Source organism: Chiloscyllium punctatum, chromosome 5, assembly GCF_047496795.1.
Source record: "Chiloscyllium punctatum isolate Juve2018m chromosome 5, sChiPun1.3, whole genome shotgun sequence".
Lineage (NCBI taxonomy): Eukaryota > Metazoa > Chordata > Chondrichthyes > Orectolobiformes > Hemiscylliidae > Chiloscyllium > Chiloscyllium punctatum.
In genome coordinates this window covers 104,873,356-104,888,345 of record NC_092743.1, presented here as the reverse complement: position 1 = coordinate 104,888,345, position 14,990 = coordinate 104,873,356, and the positions used below count along the sequence as shown (strand labels likewise).

The window sequence follows — 14,990 nt, the reverse complement described above, 5'->3', positions numbered from 1 at the left end:
AATGCACCTATGAGCATCTTCAGACAATTCATTGCATTAAAAGGTGCTGTATATGTAGGTTGTTTTGTAAAGTTTGAGAAAATTAAATCTTTGAGGAAAATTGGTAATTTCCAAAGGTAGAAATAAATTAAATAAATTGAGATATTAGGTTGATGTATTTTTAGATTTTCTTCTCAGTTACACTCTTGAGATTCATCAGCACAATACACAGCAGCCTCAAGCAATATGGCCTGGGATACAGACGTCACTACCCTCGTAACTGATGACATCATGACTCATGTACATACCGTGGAGAAGCAAATAGAGTTCTGTACAGTTTTGCTTTCCTGCATGTTCTGGACTGCCAAGACTGTAAACACATCATTTTTTATGTGGTTACCCAATGCAGAGGAGAAAGCCCTTCTACACAAGTGAAATTGGCCAGAAGGACAATTAGGCTTAAAAAGAAATTTGAAATCATCAGTTCGCCGTTCCACTCAATTGAAACTATCAAGCTCAAAATATAAAACAGCTTGAGAAATTATCGAAGTATTGTAATTATCAAATAAAGTCCATTCACAAAATGAAAAATGTCTAGTTACCAATACATTGCTGCTTGTAGGAGTTTGCTGTGTAAATTGGTTACTATGTTTCCCAACTATGACAGGGATTACACCTCGAAAGTATTTAATGGCTGTAAAGCACTTTGGGATGGTTGCTGTCAGTGAAAGGCCCCAATTAACTACAAGTCATTGGAAAAAATATATTATAAAGTTTATGGTGTCCTTTTAACTGTCTCACTATAAATAGTGGGTGATTTGGGGACAAAAATAGCAAACAAAGGGACCTAATGGGCTCTAAAGAGAGAAAAAAAATCAAAAGAAAGCGAGTCTTCTTTCTTTACAACGTTACAATATAGGAAAATTAAAACAAGGTGTGATAGTTTCTTTCTTTCTGGTTGTCTTGATAATGCACATTTTGGTTAAGCTAATGTAACTAATGTACCTTCTCACAATTACTCCAATCTTTATTTCCCTTCTCTATTTCTCTTCCAGGACTTGGTTTGACCATGAATCCATTAACTTTAATTCACACTGAGTATTACTTTCACAATCCTTCAATGTGAATGGTTGAGAAGATCCACATTTGCTTCCCCTGATCATTCTGGTCCTTGATACCCAGGTCTTCTCATTGCAATATAATAGGCTTGCACGACCAGCAATCTAAACATGGAAGAGGAATCTACCAAATAGCAGACAGTTAATGCCCTGCCATAGCCGAATAATGATTGCTAACATAGCAAATTTTTCAAACGATTGGAAAATTCTGGATAGAGTTTATAGTTTGGAAAAGGAAAATGATTTAAAACATATGTTTCATACTTTTAGCCAGTGTCTATGGAATAAATCCACATCATTTGACTCAGTAGACAGTAAGACCACATAACAAAGGAGCAGATGTAGTCCATTCAGCCCATCAAGTCTGCCCCACCTTCAATGAGATCTGATCATCTTCAACTTCACTTTCCTGTCTTTTCCTTTGATTTCGTTACTGATTAAATATATTCAAGATAGATTTTTAATGATCCAGCCTTAACATTCTACAGATTCACGACCCTCCAAGAGAAGAATTCCTCCTCATCTCGGTCTTAAACATGCAATCCCTTGTTCTGACATTATGCCCTCTGGTCTCGGTTTCACCAACACTACTGCTCTTTTTTCAGTCTTGATTTAATATCTGATCCTAAAACAGCTGCACCTGCAAAAATGCTACACCCTTTCAGTATTGCACCAGACGTGCTACCCTGGAGTCTTGTATTTCTGAAGTGAAACTGGGGTGGGTGGCAACTTTCAGCTTCTGAGGCTGGAGAGCTACCCACTATACCACTGCTGAAACACAAAGTAACTGTAAAGAACTGCAAAAAGCCTGTGCTGACTATTAAAAAAACTGTAGATCTGATTGTCAGATTAAGGTGTATCCCCATGTGTTATCTTTGGTCACAGCCGCGCAGTCTTGTGAACTGAGTGAGAATGCCAGACTCCTGTCAGAATTAATCAAAACGTTCTGAAGCCCATCCTCTCAGTTCATCAACAATCTGTATTAGTTACGATAGATCTCAGTGTTGATGCCAGAAACTGTTGAAGCTGCAAACCTCAGGATTTGGCATGAACCTAAAATTTACATTGCATACCACTGGTGAAATTTCACACCACAACTCTCTCCTAAGGTCTCTCCCAGACAGCAGTCATCTGCCTCTGTGGTTGGCATGCAGTAATTCAAACCACAAAATGAATCACCAATTGTTGAACCAAGATTACAGGAATCTTTTGGAGGGCTTTGACTTGCTTTTTCATGTGACAGCATGACTTTTTCAAGCATTTCTGTCATCAAGCAACCATCAGGTTCAGTTTTTTAAAAAATGTTTCCTTTAAGTGGATACAGTTACAATGTATAAACTAATATATAAAGGAGGTCTCATGGCTTAATGGTGATTGGATTCAAAGGCAGTCCAGCTAGATGCCATGGAAGTTCTTTTTCTGTCTCTTAGTTCACCAGTCCGACAAGAAAAATGATTGATCATAACTAAGCTTCTTGTGGGCATGGGTTCCAAATACAAAATACATCACAATTTGGCAAGCTCACTGAGGTATTGTGATGTCTGCTGTGGTGTAGTAAGTGTGGTAAACATGTTTTTGCAAGAGAGCTTTAACATCCATAGGAACCATGGTAAAACATTCAATTAGACCTCAGCTTAGTCTAGAATATTCTCTCCATTTATCTCACCTAAATATAAGATTATCATGAATAAACACAACTGTATGTTCAAGAGAAACTTCTTTACCCAGAGAGCAGTGAGATTTAGTAAAGGGAGGTCATGCCTGACAAACCTGTTGGAATTTTTTGAAGAGGTAACAAGTAGGTTAGACCAGGGAAACCCAGTGGATGTGGTCTATCTAGACTTTCAAAAGGCCTTTGATAAGGTGCCACACGGGAGGCTGCTGAGCAAGGTGAGGGCCCATGGTGTTCGAGGTGAGCTGCTGGGATGGATTGAGGATTGGCTGTCTAACAGAAGGCAGAGAGTTGGGATAAAAGGTTCTTTTTCAGAATGGCAGCCGGTGACGAGCGGTGTCCCGCAGGGTTTGGTGCTGGGGCCACAGCTGTTCGCATTATATATTAATGATTTGGATGAGGGAACCGGGGGCATTCTGGCGAAGTTTGCCAATGATACGAAGTTAGGTGGATAGGCAGGTAGTACTGAGGAAGTGGGGAGGCTACAGAAGGATCTAGACAGGTTGGGAGAGTGGTCCAGGAAATGGCTGATGGAATTTAACGTGAGCAAGTGCGAGGTCTTGCACTTTGGCAAAAAGAATAAAAGCATGGACTACTTTCTAAATGGTGAGAAAATTAATAAAGCCAAAGCACAAAGGGATCTGGGAGTGCTAGTCAAGGATTCTCTAAAGGTAAACATGCAGGTTGAGTCCGTGATTAAGAAAGCGAATGCAATGTTGTCTCTTATCTCAAGAGGGTTGGAATATAAAAGCAGAGATGTACAACTAAGACTTTATAAAGCTCTGGTTAGGCCCCATTTGGAGTACTGTGTCCAGTTTTGGTCCCCACACCTCAGGAAGGACATACTGGCACTGGAGCGTGTCCAGCGGAGATTCACACGGATGATCCCTGAAATGACAGGTCTAGCATATGAGGAACGGCTGAGGATACTGGGATTGTATTCGTTGGAGTTTAGAAGATTAAGGGGAGACTTAATAGAGACGTACAAAATAATACATGGCTTGGAAAAGGTGGATGCTAGGAAATTGTTTCCGTTAGACGAGGAGACTAGGACCCGTGGACACAGCCTTAGAATTAGAGGGGGTCATTTCAGAACAGAAATGCGGAGACATTTCTTCAGCCAGAGAGTGGTGGGCCTGTGGAATTCATTGCCACTGAGTGCAGTGGAAGCCGGGACACTAAATGTCTTCAAGGCCGAGATTGATAGATTCTTGTTGTCTAGAGGAATTAAGGGCTACGGGGAGAACGCTGGTAAGTGGAGCTGAAATGCGCATCAGCCATGATTGAATGGCGGAGTGGACTCGATGGGCCAAATGGCCTTACTTCCACTCCTATGTCTTATGGTCTTATGGTCTTAATATTGGAGTTGCTAGTATAATGAGTATTTGAGATCAACAACATAAATCGGGGAAATGAGATACAAGAGAGAAAAGAATAAAAGCGTGCTAATAGTTTGTCATGAAGAGAGTTGGGAGATGTTGGCTGATGGTTATAGTCCACACAAAAGAAGTTGGGCTGAATGGCATGTTTCAGTGCTGTCCTTTAGGGAATGAAACCTGCCATCCTTACTCAAATACGAATTAAGCACCACATATGACTTGAAATCCACAGCAGTGTGGTTGTCTCATAGATATTCTTTGAAATAGTCTAGTAAGCCTTCTCTAGGGAAATTAGAAATGGGTGCCAAATGCTGGTCTTGCCAAAGATACACACATACAAAGAAATGAACAAAACTTCAAGTAATACTATGACTCCAAGAAGAATTCACCATTAGCCTGTCTTGAGTCTGCAACGTATTTACATGCCTTCCCTCCATATCCCTTGATTCTGTTATCAAACAAAACTTCAGCAATTGCAGTTTTGAAACAAATAATTTTCCTACAAGACTTCAACAAATAGGATCAATGTCAGCAATAGGCCAGAAGAATAAAGCAGCTTTTAATTATGCAAATCAGCACTGTGTAAAATAAATAACTCTCTGGATTATCTTTGTCCTGGTTTGGGAATGTATTCATTTCATTCTGTAGTCATCAGGTCTGAAAAGAAAAAAAAACAAAATTACAAAGTGGAATCTTATCCAACATTAAAAGGCCATCTGTTTAACATTAATGCAGTCAAGACATTAAACAATTTTCAAAAAATGCATTGTGGCACTAATTACAGCTTAATATCCATAATGTTGAATTCTGCTTCTGTAAAAATTAAAATGTATATCTTGAACTACTATGAACTCAATTTTAAGTGATGTGACACCCTTAGCTATCTTGGTTTGAGGTCACATGTAGTTCCTTCTGTGAATGGAAACCAGCCCACTTTACAAAGCAAGAACTTTAATGGGTCTTAGTTTTTTTTGGATAGGATCAATTCAGCACACGATGATTCATCCACATTGTTTACAAATGTAAGAGTTTGGATTAAACTTAAATTTTGGTAATGGAAATAACTAAAGTAACCATTTGAAATACAATCAGCTTAAAATTCACCAAGTTTTCAGGTGCATCCTGATTGTGAATCGAGTGAAAGGAAGGTAAAGCAGCCTCTACAACCGATACCCACTCAGTAGTTCAGGGGACAGAATTTATGGCTTGCACCATTTAAGTTCAAAATCAAGGACAATAGGGACTCCCTCTATTGAAAAGCTCTATAATCATCAGCTCTGATTTTAAAAATTCCTGGGATATGGGCACTGCTCACTGGGCCAGCGTTTACTGCCCATACGTAACTGCCCTTATTGAATGGCTTATTTGGTCATTTCAGCAGGCAGTTTAAGAGTCAACCACATTGCTGTGGGTCTGGAGTCAGATCAGACCATGCAAGAATGATAGATTGCTTTCCTTAAAGGACATTAGTGAACCAGATGAGTATTTACAACAATCTACTGTGGATACACAGCTGTCATTCATTCCAGATTTTTTTACTGAATTCAATTTCACCTTGTGCTGTGGAAGGATTTGAAGCCATGTCCCCAGAACATTATCTGGGTGATTACTATGCCACAGCTTCCCTTTGATATTGAGCTGGTAATGTGGAGGCTGGTCATGTCCCCAAGGAGGTTTCTTTGTTTATTGGTTGAATTGCGAACATGCCAAGCATCTTTTAGAAGGTGTTGGACAAAATGCATCAGTGACTGACATTCGATCTCCGTGAACATCCAATGAAATGCTTGACTAAGTGACTTGTTCTGGAGTTTGGAATACCGTGGTCTTTGACTTGGTCATTGGTATATAATGACTGCACATCCACTTTCAAAGTCAATTATTAGTACAATGAACTGTGCCATTTGTTTGGAGTGTATTGCCTAAACAATGACAAACCGATTAGTACACTAGTCAAAATGGGCAAGGGGTTGGCTCATTTTGATTGCAGATGCAGTAAATGTAATGATTATTTGTAATTCCTTGAACCCAGTGTCCTTTTTAGTCCATTCAGGGGTAGTTAAGAACCAACCACATTGCTTCTTGGCCAGATCAGACAATGTTATCCTTGTGAACCAGAAGGGATTTTTAGGGCCGCTCCTGATATTTTTGTGGTCAGCATTACAAAAACTAGCGATCAATTCCAAATTTTCTTTCCAGTTAACTGAATTTAAATTCCAGCCGCTGTCCCTGAGCTGGTCTCATTACTAGTGACATTAACATTTTGTATTGTGACATTACCATCTCTTTGTATTGTGACATTAAGCAGACTAATTATTATATTATGCTAATAGTTTATTCATGTAGCTTGCTGTACAATAAATAATCAGTAACTGAATGGTAATGTGCAAATGAACTATCTTCTGGTTTACAGCAATCTGATTACAACCACCACACCAACATATTCAACAACAATTGTCATGGACTATGATTCGGTTTGATAAGAATTACAAACTGTTTACAGAATAACGCTTTGTATGTTTGTGTCAGGGTTTGAAAAATTTGCATATAGCCAAGAGTATTGTATACTTCTTTATAATGTTTCTGGTTTTTCTTCTGGTCAGTGTCAAACACGAGGTGTCATTTCTTCCAATGGAAGCATCTAATTCTAGAATGTATTAATAGACATTATATCTAATTGTAAAAATAAATCACAGCCTATTTTTTTACAAAATTGTTAGCTCTTCTCTATCCTGGAAATGTATGGCCCTATTTGTGAAATCCAAACATCTTTAATCTTTTTATTTTTCTGTAATGATAGCTTCAGTGAATCAATGTATTTGAACTACTGAGTAGCTGTGCATACCCACACCTTCAATATCTTGCCATTCAGCATAAGGTCAATTTTGCTTTCCTCCTCAAATGTGAAATTGCACCTTCCACCTGTGGTCCATTCTTTTAAGCCATCCTCTACCTACCTAAGAATATTTTCTCAAAATTCACCAAACCTCACTTTTTGTTGCAAATTTAGATCAATGAACCTACAGAATTAAGGAAGCATATTCCACTCAAAATATAACTGTTTCACTCTCTGCAGATGATGATGGATCTGCTAATTCCAGTACTTTGTTTTTGTTTCTGAGTTACAGCATCTGCAGTATTTATTGTTTGTGTTTCATGTACTCAGGTTCAAATTGTTATATTAAACGAAAGTGTTAACCTGAAATGTTAACTAATTTCTCTCCACAGATGCTGCCAGACCTGCCGAGCTTTCCCAGCAATTTCTGTTTTGTTTTAAGTCTTGACAGTTGGTGTTAGCATAGTCTACCTACTCAGACTGATCCAACTGGTAAATTGGTTATATTTTTCCTTTTCAGCTGAATTTTTGCTGCATCGCTAAAAACTTAAACAAAACAAAAGAAATAAAACCCAAATTTGTCATCCCCATATCTGACTGATGCTCATGTCCACAATGAGTGGTTTGTCTGTATGCTCCTTACTGACACGGTTTTTCTTTTCCGCTGACTGATCTTTGCTAATCTTGTTTGCAAATAATGATCACGAGCAAAAGAAAAGGTATTGACATATACAAACATAGAAACTAGAAGCAGGAGTAGGGCATTTGGATCTGGTCCACCATTCAATCTGATCATGGTTCATTCTCTAAGTGCCATATTCCTGTTTTTTCCCCATACCTCCTGATGCCTTTAAAACCTTTCTTCAATTTATTTGGTGAATTAGCCTGCAAAATCTTCTGTGGTATAGAATTCCATGGGTTCACTACCCTTAGAGTGAAGAAATGTTTCCTTGTTTCAGTCTGAAATGGTTTTCCCCATATTCTGACACTCTGGCCCCTGGTTCTAAACTCCTCAAACAGGAAAAACATCTAGTCTGTTCAGTCTTTTTTGTAACTTAAGACAAGATGATACAAAACAGTTTGCGAATATAATATTTTGCACTAAGAGATTTCATGGATTTTCCAAAATCACCACCTTCTGAATTCTAAGTCATTTTATTAAATGCACTGAAGACAATAATCAGGAGTGCCTCTCCCTGCAATGTTGTTTGCGTGATGAACAGTGGAAGTCTAAGGGACTGTGAAATAATCAATGTGGGCACTTTTGAAGAGTTAAAGCCACAAAACTCAGGAAGTGGATCCAGTGTGTGGTTCGAAAGTTGTCAGGGGAGGCCCAGCGATTAAGTAACAAGAGCTTCTGCATGTTTGGTGGACAGCTATTCAAAGATAAAGAACATAACTATAATTGTGATTGAAAGAGGAGTACAAAAATATTTTTTCTAGTACTTAATTAGTCCAATTTTTCTTTCCTGTTTGATAACGTTTCTGTGAACTGCTTTGGGACATTTTATTATCTTACAGCAGCTCTACTAATACAAGCTTCTGGTTACTATGAGTCAATGAGAAAACTGAATTGAAACAATCAGAAAGCTGCTACAAGGGTTCAAGCACAGAAAATATGGATATCTTGGCATACTCATGTAGATTAAAATTATTTTTTTCTGAATTCACTTTATTCTGAATTCAACAGTTCTGCAGTATCTTTGAAGCTTTAATTTTTTAAAAACAAGGGTGTTGTTATGACATATAGACCAATTTGAGACAGATATCTTCTTGGAATGACCTGAAGGTGGGTGATCAAAATTATATTACCACCTCAGCACACCTTTGGAAGGTTCACACACCCAGGAACACAAGAATTAGGAGTGGGAGTGGGTTATCTTTTACCTCAAGCCTGCACGACCATTCAATAAGATTATGATTGATCCAATTGTAGCCTCAATTCCACTTTCCCATCTGCCACCATAACCCTGGACTACACTGTCAATCAAAAACCAGTCAATATAAATATATAACAGCTTTACTTACAGCAAAAGTAGATAAGTTTATATATTTCCACTTTATATTTCAGCTGGCAAGTTTTTCCCTTTCACTTAGCCTATATCCCTTCACAGAGGCACCTGTATCCTTTTCACAACTTGCTCTTCTATTTATCTTTGCATCAACTGCAAATGTAGCAACCATATGTTTCGGTCACTATATTCAAATCACTGAAATATATAGTAAATAATTGGGGCTGTAAGCCTGTGAATTGCTACAATTATTGGGACATGAATGTGAAAGTAATCCACTTCTTGCCAATCTATTTTAGGGAGATGGGAAGTCACCACATTAACTCTGTAGAGAGGGCGCGAGAAATGCACACACGCGCACGCACACACATACAGTCTAACCTGCTGAATATTTCTACCATTTTCAGATTTGTAACAACTGCAATACTTTGATTTGGTTTTCCATTGGCTGCAATTACATTGCAAAGCTGGTCAGACATCATTTACAAAAATACCATTCTCATCAGAAATGAACACAGTTTATGTTGAACAAAGTGGTTCCTATTTTTTCCAATATAACTAACTGGCCTATCCAAAATCTGTTCCATGTGTTATAATGTCAGTGGTTACATGGTCTAAAAGTGGCTTCTTTTAACAATCCACAGTGGCTTTATCCCTTGATTCATTAAAACTGAGAACACAAATGGATTTTGAAGATCCTAAGTTTTGTATTTTTAACATCAAATTATTCTGAAGACTCACCAACCTTCGTGCAAAAATGGTTCTTTCTGATGCTCTATTTAAATCGATCCATCATTTATTGATATATTTCCTTCAAAACCTTCCTTAAGCTTCACTCCAGGTCGTAGGGATCCTTTTATATTTATTTTTGGCATATGACTGATGTATTTCTTAGCCAAATATTTCCAACATTAGTTAATTAATAATAAACAAAGAATAAAAAAATTCCAAGATGATTCCGAGTTGATCAGAATCAGAATTACCTGCCTTTATCATTGCAAATTCTGTCTGAATATGGACAGTAAATAGTAACAGGCTTTTGGAAGTAAAAACCATCATATAAAATACAATAGGAGCAAATTACTGCAGATGCTGGAATCTGAACTGAAAACAACAAAAGCTAGAGAGCACAGAGGGTCAGACAGCATCCACAGAGAGACAGCAAGCTAACGTTTTGAGTTTAGATGATTCTTCATCAGAGGTCTGATAGTCTAGCTGATTCTTTATCAGACCTCTAATGAAGAATCATCTAAACTCAAAACGTTAGCTTGCTGTTTCTCTGTGGATGCTGTCTGACCCTCTGTGATCTCCAGCATTTGTTGCTTTCAATATAATATACAAAAGCTGATCTCGTCCGGTATTTCTTTGACACCTTAGTTAAATCACTGTTATATCACCCAGCACAAGCCTGTGACCCTTAAACCCCCTTGATTAGATATTTACTGAATCAGAATAAGGTTAATAATAGCAGTTATCCACCATTACAAACAGCTTTGATGATTTAACTTTCTCCCTTCTCTCAGAAATTACTAGAAGCAAGATCTTGGCACAATCTCATTCTTTGACTTTGAGGTGATCCCATCGCAACATCTCCATAAAACAGCATTTTTACATTATTCGGAAGATTCGGAACTTGACCAGTAATAAAAGCCAGAGCTAAAACAAAAGTGAAATTCAAATCTGCATGTTAAATTTCTTCTGAATGACACAGCCCTTATTTTACATGAACTGTTCAACTCAATGATGTCATCGGTTTAAAAAAAATCAGAATGTTCACAATTAAACCAAAACATCATTGGTGGGATGAGAAAATTGACCGATATAACAATTTAAGTATCAGGATCATCACAGCTTCGTTGCTGACCATGATACAAATTACCTTATCATTGTCTCTATCTCTTTCTTTGGAAACAGTCCGTTTGCAACCACAATTCCATATTTAACACTGAAATGAGCTTTCAACAATATATCTGTGCCATTACTAAGACTATACATTTCCAACTCTGCCCCACCTCAGCTCATTAGCTGCTGAAAACATTTCTTGTGCCTTTGTTATATTTAGATTTGATTATTCCAACATACTCCAGACAAATTCATATTTTACCCTCTATAAACAAGGCCCTAGTAGGTCCTTAAGTGGCTGAAGGTTGAACTTCATAGAATAGAATCAGAGGATCCCCACAATGCACATTGAGGCCACTCAGCTCATTGAGTCTGTTCAGACCTTCTTAAGAGCATCCCATCCAGCCCAATCCTATCCCTGTAAGCATGCCCCTTCCATGGCTGATCCACCTAGCCTGCCACATCCATGGGCATTCCGGGGCTTTGTAGCATGGTCAATACACCAAATCGGCCCATCTTTGAACTGTGGAAGGAAATTGGAGCATCCAGTGGAAATCCATGCAGATACTTGTTTGATAAAAGTTCCTGTGATATGCTTTGGGAGATTTTGCTACAATAAAGCACTTGTGTAAACGTAAATTGTTGTTCCTGTGTAATAATTCCTACACAACCGACAAGAATTATAGACACTGTAATTTACTTGTATTAAATCTAATAATTTTGCTTTTAGCAACATCATTTTCACACCAAACAGGCTGGAGAGAATTTTGTTTAGAGCCATAATTGAGAATATGTGCTGCCTGAGGGCACAGTGGACGCATTTTGGGAAGACAAACCAGGGCATAACTCATACACTTAATGGCAGGGCCCTGGAGAGTGTTGTCAAACAGATAGACCTAGGAGTACTGGTACATAGCTTCTTGAAAGTGGCATTCACAGGTAGACATGGTGTTAAAGGCATTTGCCATGCTTGCCTTTATTGGTCAGATCACGGAGTACAGGATTTGGGAGTTTTGGAGTTTGGTTTTGCCTGAAACGTTGATTTTCCTGCTCCTCGGATGCTGCCAGACTGGCTGTGCTTTTCCAGTCTAGATTCTGATCCTCAGCATCTGCAGTCCTCACTTTTGCCCAAGAGTTGGGACACCATGTTACAGCTGTACAAGATATTGGTAAGGCTACACTTGAAGTACTACATACAATTCTGGTCACCCTGCTATACAAAGAATGTTATTAAACTGGAAAGGGTGCAAAACAAATTTACAAGGATATTACCGAAACTGGAAGTCTGAGTTATATAAAGAGAGACTGGATAAGCTATATCCTCCTTTCCCTGGAACATTGGAGGTTAAGGGGTGACCTTATAGAGGTTTATAAAATCATGAAGGGCATAGATAAGGTCAAGGCAATTTCCCCAACGTAAAGGAGTACAAAACAAGAGGGATAGGTTTAAAGTGATGGGGAAAGACTCAAATGGGACCTGAGGGGCAACTTTTTCACACACAGGGTGGTGCATACATAGAACGAGCTGCCAGAGGAAGTGGTAGATGTGGGCACAATTACAACATTTAAAAGACACTCTGACAGGTACATGCATAAGCAAGGTTTAGAGGGGATTTAGGCCAAACACAGGCAAATGGGACTAGTTGAGTTTAGGAAATCTGGTCAGTATGGATGGGCTAGGCTGAAGGACCTGTTCTGTGCTCTATGACTCTATGACTTACTGAATTGATATGATGGACAAGACATAGGTACTAAAGAAAACCAAGGTCCTTGATCACAGGGGCTTACAGCCACAGGTACACAAGGAAGGACATGCTATTAGTGAAACATAACAGGCTGCAGCAGTATCTATCATGACGGGAAGTGTGCCTCTGAATTAAGAAAAAGGATCATGTGATACAAACCTGCCAAAGAGATAAGTCAGGGACTCACACAGCAATTAATGTGTAATTAATATAGGACAATTGGGGTCTATTAACTCGGTTGGCTGATTTGTGATGCTGAATGACACCAACAGCATGTGTTCAGTTCCCATACCAGCTGAGGTCACTCACCCCTCAATTGAGATGTGGTGACCCTCAGGTTAAACCTACTATCAGTTATCTCTTGTTAAAGACAGAGCAACCCTCCGGTTCTCTGGAACTCTGGCTACTGTACTTTTATTACATGACAAAAGCTATGTGGCATTCCCAAGGCAATAAATGATTAATCAAGTGGAGAGATGCAAAATTATAAGAAAGAGCTAGTACAGAAAACATGTTAGTTAAATCACTTTGAAGCTCTTCGAGGATTCTGAAGATTTAACAAATGTCGTTGACAGTTGAAAATTAGTAGATGATATTTATTTAGATTCCACCTAAGACACTGATGAAATATGGCTAAGGTAATCTGTCCACATATTGGCAAGGCACTGCATAGGTGAATTTCAACTGAATCAAGTTGTAAATTAACCGAAACAAAGGAAGCAAAGAATGGTAAATGTGAAACTGGACCTGCACTGAATGAGGTAAGTACAGGGTATGTAGAAAAATTACTGTTATAAAGATTGCATCATTTTATTGTTCTGTATTTTTAATTGTGGGCTGAAAAGGGAAAATTACTGTTTTGAAAACCAAGGATGGTTGCACTTTTAAAAGCATGTAACCTGACACTCATTGTAAGTGCTGCTCACTCAGGTGCTGACTTTAGCAGTAGTAGAAGTAATCTGCAGATGAGCTGGAGCCAAGGACTATATACAAGTGGAGACTGGCTGGCAAATAGCTGATTGGCCTGTGGACTAGTGGCCAATTATGAATGACAAAGATCTTCTGCCCACCAACAACCATTTTATTGGCTCCCAGTAAGCTAAACAGCTTGAGGCTGTGAATGATATCGAGAGAAGATGTCGGGTCTCGCAAGGGCAAGAACTGTCTCTGTTATCTGTCTTAAAAAAAACTCAAGTCTGAAGAAAATCACTTTATTTTTTGCTCAGCATTTGCTGTAAACTGTGGTTCTTAGCCAGTAAACCAGAGATTTTATAAGTATGATACGTTACATCCACCCTTTACTTCCTGTAAGCAAGTGTGAGAAACTGGCGAAGAGGATCATGCAGGTGCACATGCGAACAAGTCCAAAGGACCATCTTAGTTAGCCCAGTGAACAGGGACCACTGAATTGCTTTCTCAGTACTTACCACTGCACACGAGTCTTTTTATCCTGTTTGTGTGTGCGTGTGTGTGTGTGTGTGTGTAAAAGAGGAAGCTATAGGTGGGTTAGTGTTTTAACTATAAGTGGGTTAATGGTTCATAATTGTTTACCTGCAGTTAGAATCTAGTTATTTGTAATAAATAGTAATTCTTGCTAAATAGAGAAAGTTGGCCCATGTTTTTAGGCAACCTGATTGAGAGGTAAATTGGGTAAGTCTGAGTACTTTTTCAAACCATTATCTTTTGCAGCAATTCTGGGAATAGCAGGTCTTGATTTCTAGCACGTGACCGAAGTGAACAGTAACACTACTAAGTCAAAATAGAGACTAAGCTCTCTACATTTGTAGTTAGCACCAAACTGGATGGAAATGAAAACAACAGGAATTAGATCAAATACAAAAGGAACTAGACAGACTTGAGTAAAAGCAAAGAACAATGGAAGCTGGAGATCGGAAATAAAAACAGGGAGTGCTGGAGAATCCCAGCAGGTCTGCAGAATCTGTGGAAAGGGAAACAAAGTATAGATGCTTTGAGTCGAATGTCTCTTCTTCAGGACTGAGGGAGACTGGAAAATGAACTGTACTGACCTCAGGATTGAGCTGAAATTACAATGTGGATGTATGTGAAGGAAATGATAGTGGAATTAGTGACAATAAGCCAAATATATTATTCTTGGGAAATGATTTAGGAGTATTGGTTCATATACTGCTAAAACCATTAGCCCAATGTGTGTCAGCAGCAATCACTATAGGTCAAATCTTGTGGTGGTACAGCCAGGGGAATAATACAAATTTCAGGAGGTGACATGGAGTTTCTGCAGATCATTGTTTCAGTGTACAAAGCTGGTCACCACCTTATAAGAAAAACACTGTAAACTGTTATTAAGCTCTAAGTATGAGGACAGGCTGCAAAAGTGGGAACATTTACACTGGGGAAGAAATGAGCATATGGAATCACTTAAGATCGACAA

The 14,990-nt window shown here is 38.6% G+C and overlaps 1 protein-coding gene across 2 annotated transcripts in view; it reads right to left on the bottom strand.

Annotated features, from left to right (window-relative positions):
• Positions 1 to 4,686: 4,686 nt before the first annotated feature.
• The window catches only part of mrpl13 (mitochondrial ribosomal protein L13), an 88,558-nt gene continuing 78,254 nt past the window's right edge, over positions 4,687 to 14,990 (bottom strand). For both annotated transcript variants that reach the window (XM_072570938.1, XM_072570941.1), the window contains exon 7: positions 4,687 to 4,805. In XM_072570938.1, the coding sequence (XP_072427039.1) occupies positions 4,781 to 4,805 (25 nt within the window). In that variant the 3' untranslated portion in view covers positions 4,687 to 4,780. The remainder of the gene's footprint in view (positions 4,806 to 14,990) is intronic.